The sequence below is a fragment of the Egretta garzetta genome, unplaced genomic scaffold, assembly GCF_000687185.1.
Source record: "Egretta garzetta isolate BGI_Z169 unplaced genomic scaffold, ASM68718v1 scaffold733, whole genome shotgun sequence".
In the NCBI taxonomy this organism is placed as follows: Eukaryota; Metazoa; Chordata; class Aves; order Pelecaniformes; family Ardeidae; genus Egretta; species Egretta garzetta.
Window position 1 is genome coordinate 97,107 of NW_009259186.1, and position 10,129 is coordinate 107,235.

The 10,129-nt window shown below is 56.7% G+C and overlaps 1 protein-coding gene across 1 annotated transcript in view; it reads right to left on the reverse strand.

The window, feature by feature from the left end:
- Nucleotides 1-4,962: 4,962 nt before the first annotated feature.
- The window catches only part of LOC104123456 (putative cation exchanger C521.04c), a 5,928-nt gene continuing 761 nt past the window's right edge, over nt 4,963-10,129 (reverse strand). Inside the window, exons 2-20 of the mRNA XM_009635707.1 lie at nt 9,816-9,962; nt 9,604-9,725; nt 9,391-9,499; nt 9,180-9,296; nt 8,934-9,001; nt 8,724-8,846; nt 8,383-8,568; nt 8,174-8,276; nt 7,942-8,083; nt 7,677-7,860; nt 7,458-7,557; nt 7,253-7,371; nt 7,075-7,112; nt 6,740-6,852; nt 6,498-6,646; nt 6,186-6,280; nt 5,809-5,887; nt 5,410-5,518; nt 4,963-5,036 (exon numbers count right to left, since the gene is read on the reverse strand). Coding sequence (XP_009634002.1) covers nt 4,963-5,036; nt 5,410-5,518; nt 5,809-5,887; nt 6,186-6,280; nt 6,498-6,646; nt 6,740-6,852; nt 7,075-7,112; nt 7,253-7,371; nt 7,458-7,557; nt 7,677-7,860; nt 7,942-8,083; nt 8,174-8,276; nt 8,383-8,568; nt 8,724-8,846; nt 8,934-9,001; nt 9,180-9,296; nt 9,391-9,499; nt 9,604-9,725; nt 9,816-9,962 — 2,177 coding nt within the window. The remainder of the gene's footprint in view (nt 5,037-5,409; nt 5,519-5,808; nt 5,888-6,185; nt 6,281-6,497; nt 6,647-6,739; nt 6,853-7,074; nt 7,113-7,252; nt 7,372-7,457; nt 7,558-7,676; nt 7,861-7,941; nt 8,084-8,173; nt 8,277-8,382; nt 8,569-8,723; nt 8,847-8,933; nt 9,002-9,179; nt 9,297-9,390; nt 9,500-9,603; nt 9,726-9,815; nt 9,963-10,129) is intronic.

Genomic DNA, 10,129 nt, shown 5'->3' on the forward strand with positions numbered 1-10,129 from the left:
GAGGGGAGGGAAAAGGTTTTGCTGAAGCTTTTTTAACCTTTTCTGCTCACGTTGTGCTCTGAACAAGCTAACAGCAAAAATTGGCCCTGTAGATTTCAGAGCTGCTGTTTAACCTGCAGCGTGTCGTACCCAGTGCCAACTCAACCCTGGGTATCAGCATCCGACTCTAAGGTGCACCTGTAAGATTTTTGTTTTCCTTCCTCCCACACGTCACACCTCGGCCTTTTCCCAGTTAGCTTCGTGTTCCTCCAGGGGTGGGAGCGTGTTCGTGCTGCATGTGGTTTTAATGCGGGTCCTCGGAAACTCATGGATCGCTCATCCCAGGAAACACAGCATCAAAAAAAAAGGGGAGAGGGAACATCCCTCTCGCTGTGAGCAGTGATCGTCTCCACGCAGGCATGAGAGGAAGGGCTGTCTGTCTCATCTTGCTGTGCTTCATACCCTGTGAAATTTGCTCTAGAGGCCACGTGTAAGTGGCCAGCACATTCTGAGCAGCTCCACTTGGCTGGCGTCAGGTTGGTGCAAAATCCTTTTCATCAGAAGACCATTTTTTAAGTGCCTTTTTTTTTTAAATCAGTTTTTCTTAGTACCTTTCCCTTCCAACATCAGTGGCAAGGGTTAGACTCTGGGGTTTTAGTTTCTTTTTAAGAGATTGCATTTATGTTTAAATAAACCATAGCATTGTATTCACGTGGTTAATCTGAACAACTGGCTCATCCAGTCACTGCTACCCCTCTTAGAGAACACCCACCCCACAGCATTCAGCTGGAACATTACCACTTGCCTCAAGGTTAACTTCTCCTGTTCTTGGGAATAGATTTTCTTCCCCCTTCTGTAGCTTCAGTTGCTGCTTTTTTCCCCCAAGGCCCAGAAAAATAAAGGTTGGGTGGCAGAGCTGGAGCATTCTCTGGTGCTTTGGGCCACAGAAAGTGGTGGCAGCTGCCTGCAGCTCTGTTGGATCTGCCCCCCCTTCATTGTACCTTTGCAGAACTTGTAGCTCACAGGGCAGGGGACCTTCGCTGTGCTGCATGGCTTTCACAGACCCCAGCTCTGTGTTGGGGATGGCTTCTAACCAAGAACCTGTGGGGCAGAAAGGCTTTGCTCCTGGCGAGCATTACCATCCTCTTTCAACACCTTCCAAGCCTCCCTGGTTGCTTGCTCCAGCATCCCACTGCTCCTGGCTCAGGGGTTGACTCCTAGACCTTGGTGGCACCTGTGGGCTGGGGAAGGGCTACCTGCTCTCCTGCCCCTGGCTTCTGGTGTCCTCTTCTGTAGGACCGTGTTGCACCAATGGGCCTTTTCTCCAGCTCCCTCTTCTGGCCTGAACTCGGTGGCTTTTGCCTCTTCTTGCAGAGGCTGAATGTCTGCATTTAATCTTTGCCTTTTGGGCTCCAGTTCTGCTGGGGCCTTTGTACTGGAACAGCCTGGTCATATACGAGCTGGTTCTTTCCTTACCTGCTTTAAAGAGCATCTCCCATCATCACCAAGGCCCTATTAAAACCATCCACACCTGGATTGCTGATGAAGCAGATTCCTTAAGCTCTTGTGTCTTCCTTGCTCTGGCAGCCTTCTGCATGGGGCAGCCAGGAACCTTCCCCCTGATGTGAACACAGGGAAGAAGGTGGTGGGTGTTGATCTAGGGCACATCTGGCCTCAGCCTAGCTCCATACCAACACCTGTAACGCTATCACTTAATGTTAGCTTCAAATCCTGACCTGGAACATGTTCAGCCACCCAGGCAGGACAATAGTGCCCTTGATGTCCCCAGACCACTGAAGGTGCAAACTCAGACCCTGCCTGTGCCCTCCACTAATGGCCTGGACCTGGTTTCACCTCTCCAACACAGCTGTGGTGTGTTCCCAGCACACAAGACTTACAGGAACATGGTCAAGAGCCCTGCAGAGTAAAGGCCCAGGGACTTGCTTTTGCTGATAAAACTCCACTGATGGGCATTTCCAGGGACCTTTCCCCTCCCAGTAACCTGGGGCAGCTGCTGCACAATGGGCACAAGGTCTTGGAGGCTGCTCTTCCTAAAACCGATTACTTGTTTTAAGCACTACAACTCCTAGAGAGAGTCCAGAGGAGGGCAACAAGGATGGTAAGAGGACTGGAGCTTCTCCCTTACGAGGAAAGGCTGAGGGAGCTGGGCTTGTTCAGCCTGGAGAAGAGAAGGCTGAGAGGGGATCTCATCACCACCTACAAATATCTCAAGGGTGGGGGTCAGGAGGATGGAGCCAGACTCTTCCCAGTGGTGCCCAGCGCCAGGACAAGGGGCCATGGGCACAACCTGAAGCAGAAGAGGTTCCAGTTGAATGTGAGGAAGAACTTGTTGACTTTGAGGGTGACAGAGCCCTGGCCCAGGCTGCCCAGGGGGCTGTGGAGTCTCCTCTGGAGATACTCAACCCCGCCTGGACACTGTCCTGTGCCCCCTGCTCTGGGTGAGCCTGCTTGGGCAGGGGGCATCCTGCTGGGTGAACTCCAGAGGGCCCTGCCAACCCTTGCAGTTCTGTGATTCTGTGAAAGCTCACAGCTCCCTTTTGAGGGTTTGCTGGAGTTGCTGCTAGCCTACTGCATAGGTTTTGGCTGATAAAGCCTCTCACTGCCTCACGGTGGCAGAGGCTTCACTCTGGGGTGCAGAGCTTTAAGGATATATGGCTCCAGGCTTTTCTTGCTCCATCTCCTGCTTGTCTTCCCCCCCCCAGCCCCCATGATGCTCAAGTACTGGTTCCTCCCTTTTCCGCCGTTCAAGGGCAAGTTAATTCCCTCTGTGCAATTCCATACGTGAAAGCAAAAGAGCAGCATTACTGCCTCTGCCAAGGCAGGGCCTTGATTGCCAAGGCAGAGGGAAAGGATTCAGGTTCAGTAACTGATGGAGGGAAGAGGAGTTCAAGCAGTGGAAGAGGCTGTCCAGGGAAGTGTCTGAGTCCCCATCCCTGGAGGGATTTAAAAGCTGAGCAGACGAGGTGCTTAGGGACAGGGTTTAGTGGTGGGATGACAGGGTTAGGGGAATGGTTGGGCTTGATGATCTTGAAGGTCTTTTCCAACCTAAATGATTCTATGATCATCTGTAGTGCTGCCCGGGATGGGGACAGGTCACACCAAGACAGAGAAAGGCATCTCAGAAGAGGGTTTTGTTGGGACAGCCCTGTTACCTTCACCCAATGACTTACCCTTGCTCCCAGCACCAAGCAGAGCAGCTCAGGGCATCCTTACAGCCACCAGGAGCCACTGCTGGGCTCATCCTGCTGCAGAGCAGGGCGCTGGGGAAGGAACCCACAGTGCTGGCCCTACCACACTTTCCCAAACACGAAGGCTGGCTCTGGCTCCAGGAGAAATCCCAAACATCCCTCACCTCAGGGTAGATGTTCTCTGTTCAGCCTCAGAGGAGATGTAGGAGAACCTGCTTGATAACATCATCTTCTGGCCTCCCATCCCACACCTTTTCCATCTCTTACTGCCCTGCACTGTTGAGCCCATCTGCTGCCATCAGCCACCTCTGCTTACTTGCCCAGGAATCTTCCCAAATGTCTCTGTTAATGACAGCAGGATTGTCCATACTGATGCTAGACTAGGAAAACAAACAAAAAAAAAAAAGCTTGATAAAGCAGCATCATTAATTGCTAACGAGGAGCTGCCTTCCTCTGGGAAGGAGGGGGATCCCAGGCTGCTGCCTGCCTGACTCTGGGCTGTTTGAAGTCTGGTCCTGTTTCTCCATCGCCTATGGGACCTCTTGGAGTCCCAACCTTCACGTTGCAGGCTGGGAGCAGCGCTCCCCTCCTTTGTTTTTATGTTAAAGTACATCCCCGTGGGGCTGGGGAGGGAGAAGGGGCACAGGAGCCGCAGGGCCTCTGTTTATGTATCTGTCAAGTGTTCTGCTTTTGGGGTAGTTTTTTGGTTTGGTTGGGGTTTTTTGGGTTTGTGGGGGTTTTTTTGTTTTGTTTTTTCTTAAAGCTCTGATAATAAATCAGTCCAAGCCACCCACTTTGTCCTGTCACCTCACCCACTGGCATTTTCCTTTGCCAAGGGAGATGAGCCGGTCCCTGGCATGTCACACTTCATACCCTGCAAATGGCACCAGGGACATCCCTGAACCCTTCTTAGGGGCCTGTTCAAGACCTCTGAGCAAGGACAACCCTGGACAGTCAGGCAAGACTAGGCTGGAAGCCAAGAGCTGGAGCTTAGGGAGGGTCATGGAAAAAGCTGGAGCCCACAGCCACCTCACTGCTGGCTCTGTCCCCATGGCACGGTGGTGGAACACCCCTGCCATCTGCTCTGGTGCTGTGACAGGACATTGAGCGCTGTCCTGCTCCACTCCCAGGGACGCTGGCTCCAACTGAGCCATTGCTGGCTTACCCAACACCCACCACGTCAAGAGCCAAGACCATTGCTAACCTGGGTGGTGGGCCTGGAGAAGCAACTAAAGGCTCGTTTAAGGAGAAACGAGCTTGGTTTTGATTTGTACAAAACTGCTTTAATGACAAAACAGCTGAAAAATACTTTTTGGTGCATTTCTAGTACCATCAAGAAGCCCTGTGTGATCCCCAGACCCAAGTCCCTTCCAGGCCCGGGATCACCCACTGCCTGGAAGGGCAGGAAGCTCCTCTCAGGCACCTTTTCCCAGTGCAAAATGTCCCAAGGGAGGGGTCTATCCTCAAGACCACATGGAGACCCCCTTCAAGACCCTCCACTGAGGACAATTTTCCTCCCAGCCACACACGCATGGGCTGGAAATACCTCCATGAAGTGCTCTGGCATTGAGGTTCCTTCTTGGTTCAGGAGTGCTTCTCTGGCCACCACCCTTCCCATCACTGAAGCCCTATTGACACTCCACCAGGGGAGCAGCAGGAACTTCAGCAAATGATGCTTCTGGACTGGAGCCAGCCTGGCCGAGTCCCTGAGACACCGGGTAACACCCCGACGAGTGCTGACCCCAATGGTAGGGTTGGAGAAAGAGTTCAAACCTCAGCAACCACTGGGCGATGGGGCGAAGAAATACACGGCCAGGAGGATGAAGTAGACCATCACCAGCACCGTGCCTAGGGCAGATAGAGCAGGTTGGAGGGGCTTACTCCCCGGAGCAAGGAGGGTTACTTTTAAGACCTTGTGGGGTGGTCTGGACTAGCCCACTGTAGAGAACTTTCATGGTCCTCCACAAAATTTCAATCAAAAGGGGTTTAAAACTCCCTCTTAAGGGTGAAAAGGCAATGGTCCCTTTGGAGCTGCTGTAGCGTGGCAGCTCTGGCACCTCCAAGATGGTCAACCAAGACCACAGAATTGCTCAAGCCACCACATGCCAAGAGCATGCCAAGCAGTTGACCCCAGGGCTGTCTCCAGGAGCCCCACCAGCCCGTCAGCACAGGGAAGGTGGGTACACCAAGCCCTACAGCAGCCTCAGAGGTGAGCAGTCACCTTGGAAGTAGTCACATTTGCCATCCATGAAGATGTAGTTCATGAGCACCACGCTGAACATGCTGGCGTAGACATGGAGGTCGCTGAAGACAAGTGTGAAGTTGGTTGGCTGCAAGGTAGAGAGGATTTGGGGTTTATGGCCAACCAGGACAGCCCTGCACCAAGTGTGGTTTGGGGCTTGCATGTCACCCCTTAAACACGCTCTGCCGCATGTCCCTAGGGCTGGGGACACCATTAACCAAGGTAGGAGACATCTGACCCCACTTTCCCCTGCACTGAGCAGGGGAGCAGACACACTGGGGACAGCAACTGTGCCCTTGCCATGTGTCATGGAGTGCTGTCTGTGTCCCCAACCCTGCTGCGGGAGGTCACCCCAGGGGCTGTCCTGGGGCTACTCACGTAGAAGATTGTGAAGAGCACCAGGATGGGGATCTGGAGCATGCAGACCTGGACAGCAATGCAGTTCCCAATCTCGATGCTGGGGAGGAAGGAGAACTTAAAGAGCTGCCAAGCACCATGTCTCCGGCAGCCCTTGGGCTGCTCAGCTTGGGGCAAGAAAAAACCCACCTTGGGGAACCAAACCATGCAGCCCAATCTGGTTCTGGCCCCATTTTTTGGGTGGCTTTAAGTCCTCTTGAGGGAAAATTGGCAGGGATCTGACCCACCAGTGGCATGAAGCTGGGCAGCCCATCACTGGCACCAAGGCACAGTGGGACCGGGCATGGGGACCACGCTGGAGGAAGACGCCCCAAAACCCATCCTTTGAGCCATCTCACCTCAAGCTCAGGTTGTTCTGCAGGGCAAACTGGATGCCATTGACGATCTCTGGCAGCTCAGGCACCATTGCCAGCACAGTGACACCGATGAAGTACTGTGGGGAAGAGTTGACATCAGGACACGTGTATGGCCTGATCCTGACCACATCCAAGCTGCGGGCAACCAGGCTCCTCAGTGCATGGAGCATCTCAGCATCTTTCCCTCAGCTTTTGGGACTCAACCCCACAGCCAGGGCAGGTTCCCATCCCTGGAGGGCACATCTTGGTCCCAAGGGCCACCCAAACCTGGCTCACCACCATCTCCATGCTCACCTGTGAGATGGTGGAGTTGGTGAGGATGGGGCTGATGTGCTCTGTGGCCAGGTCAGCACAGGCTGACATACAGAGGGTGGAGAGTAGCAGGATGACCAGGGCCCGCCAGCGAGACCAGTGGACCACAGCGCTGTGGTGGTGGCCAGGCACTGGGGGAAAAGCAGAGACATGGTGGGACACCCCAGGGCAGCAAGAAGAGCCAGCCCCACAGCCAGGACATCCCACGGTTTGGGGACACTCACTGTGACAGTCACTGATGTGGATGTCGTAGATGTGCGAGTGAGTTTTCAAGGTGAAGAAGAGGCCAATGAGGTAGGCAGCAGGAAGCAGGAGGGACACTGTGTACACCAGGGGTCTGGGGGACACAGGTGACATGTTCAGTGCCATTGGGGTCTGGTGTGAAGACCCCACAGGGGTCCCCTGCACCGGTTGGGGATGGAAGAGATGGGAGTGCAGGGTCAGAGCCCTTCAGGGGGGGCAGAAAGGGGACCTGGGAGGGATGTGGGGCCCCAACCCAGCCTGGGAGGTGCCACCCTGCTGTGGGGACAACCCTGTCCCCACCCCAGCAGACACTTACTGGACATGACTGTAGTAGAGGGTGCCGTTGTTCTCCATCTGCAGACAGAGCAAGGCTGTCAACAGGGATGCAGGGACAAGGGACAGCCCCACCATCACCACCAAGAGCAGGAGCCAGGTGGGCTCAGAGCATCCCCAGCTCCAGACCCCAGCAGCCGGGGGTCCGTGTCCCCGCTCACCAGGTCAAAGTGACAGTTGTGGCAGAGGTAGTGGCCCAGCGGGTTCTGGGTGATGTTGTGGCACTCGCCGCACACCAGCTTCCCATACACCTTGGAGAAGAGCGTTGGGGCAAAGACACCTGCGGGGATGGAGGGACCATGGCGTGGGTGCCCACACTGGTGGGAACCCCCCCAAACCTTGGGGACGCCCCTGTCCCCAACTCACCTCCCACAGAGAGGAAGAGCAGGGCTGAGCTGACACCCGCTGAGCGGCTGTTGAACCGTTGCTCCTGGTGCCGGATGCCCCCAATCACCATACACAGACCCTTGGGGATGGAGAAAGCCCCCCCCCAAAAAAATCCCCATCAGTGCTTTGCTCACAGCATCCTCCTGGCTCTCTGCGGAGACCGGGCTCTCTCGTGCCATGAGTGCCACCCCATCTCACCGGGACAAAGAGGACGCAGCCCACCAGCGTCCCCGTCAACGCCGACTTGACGATCTCAGCGTAGCAGCGGTTGCCCTCGCGCGAGCCCTTGATGAGGGCCGTGATGTAGAAGGTCAGCTCCGTGATGGAGCCGAACGTGGCGTTCACCACCGCTCCCACCGCAAAGTTGCTCTGGGCTGAGATGCTGGAGGAGAAGGAGGGCATCAGCGGGGCTGGCATGTGTCCCCACATTGCCACCGAGTGTCCCCCCTCCATCACTGCTCACCTGGCGATGGCCATCCCGATGTAGTAGGAGAGAGGCATGATGGAGAGCAGGGCCAACGTGAACTTGATGGGGGAGCTGGTCAGGCGGTTGTGGCTGTCCACGTAGCCCAGCACCAGTGTCACCAGCACTAGCGGCAGCAGGTCTAGGGTGGCCAGTCAAGGAGGTGACAGAGGTAGGGTGGAATTTGGGGCCACCTCCCCACCCTCTTCCCCTCCAGCCCAAGAAAGGATACTGACAGCGAAGACGTTGATGCCGTCCACAGCATATTTGTAGTAGTAGGGGTTGACGGCACGGTAGCAGCACAGGATCACCTCCCCCTCCAGTGGCACCTCCGTCTGCAGAGGAACAAGTGGGTGACACTGCTCCGAGCACACACCCCCCACCCCAAAATCCACCCTGAGACCAGGTGTGGGACCCTCACCCCCACACAGAGGCACCCACCATCTTCAGGCGCCGGATGAGCACCCGCTCCGGGGGCAGCAGCAGGACGCGGGTGGCAGTGCGGGCGCTCAGCTTGGCCACGGGGATGAGGACAATGAAGAGCCACGCGGTGACGCACACCAGCCCGTGGGCCAGTGCCAGCGCTGGGTAGCCCAGGCTCAGCCACATCACGGTGCTGGCACGCTGCTGCGAATGGGTGGCCACCTTTAGGGTTTGTCCCCCCAAAACACCCACCCCAGAGGAGCAGAGGCACCCATGGGTGCTATCCCCATCGTGATGGGGGGCTCCCGGGGTGCCCATGTGCAGGAAGGAGGTGTCACCGTGTCCAGTGTGGGGCTCACCCAGTATCCAGTGTCTGCCCAGCACTGTGGACGCCAGCGGCGTGGCACGGGGCCACCGAGCAGGGCTGAGCTCTCCCCTGCACTGGCCTCACATGCACCCAGCACCTGGCGGGATTTGGGGACCTGGGGGAGACAGAGGGGTGTCAGGATGCGGCACAGGACACCCCAGTTTATCCCCCAGTGGGGTCCCAATTCAGGGCACGCCGTTACCTCCACTTTCTGGATCACTTTGCCAAAGGGCCAGAGGAAATACCCAGCCAGGTCCCAGCAGAGCCACCCTGTGGGGACACGAGCATCAGCTCTGTTGGGGACACACATGTCCCCTCCAGCTACAGGGCCGCTCCACAGAGAAAGGACTCAGGAGGCCCCAGAACCCATTGGTGCCATTTTGGGCTCAGCCAGGAAACCCACAGCTCACCCAGCCCTTTACATGGGGCTCCCAAATTTGGGACTCACCATAAGGAGCCCCCACAATGGTGATGAACATCATTGCAGCCACGAGGACGTAGAGGAGCGAGAGCCACCAGCCGAAGAGCAGCAGGTAGAGGACATTCCCGCATGTCACAGTGGACCCTGAAGGAGGGGAGGCACCAGATGGGACCATTGTCACCTGCAGCAGCCCAAATCCCTGCTGCCACCTCACAGGACTGTCCCCAAGGCCACCCACCGCTGGAGCCCCGGATGACGTTGAGGTCGGAGTAGAGCTCCTTGACGATCTCCGACCGGTCCTCCCAGGGCCGCGCCGTCACGTGGCTCTTCCATTTCTTGAAGCCAAACTGCAGAGATTTTTGGTTTTTTTAAGGCGGGAGAGAAAAGGAAAACCCATTACAGCCACCCAGGAGCACCCATGGGTGCCCCCACCCACACCACAGGCACCCACCTTGTAGTTGTTGGAGAGCTTGTTGGCCTCCACAACATTTTCAGCTGTCAGGGTGGTTTTCACCACGCAACTCTCGCAGACCTCATCCAAGTGCTGCTGGCAGCAGGATGAGGGGGACATGGCTGTGGGCGAGACAGGGGGTGACAGGGGGTGGCAGGGGGTGTGGAACCCCCCTGGAACCCCATGCATGTCCCATCCCGTGGCCAACCTACCTGGGGGCACACGGGGACGGTGCAGGTGGCAGCCTAGGTCACCCACATCACCTTGGACGTTGTTGATGGCAGCGCAGTGCCGGTCACAGAGGGAGCCCCGGCGGGGGCCATCGCTGTCACCCCGGAGCTCGGGGGCCTTGGGGACATCTGGGGGAGGGAGGCAGGGAGTCACGCTGGGGCCACATCCTGCCCAGGCTCAGTGCCGCAGGACAGGCGGGGGCTGCTGCGCAGGGGTGTCACCCTGGTCCCCAAACCCCACGGGGAGACAGAGAGTGTCCCCCGGGGTGGTACCCAGGAGGGAGCCCCGCTGTGAT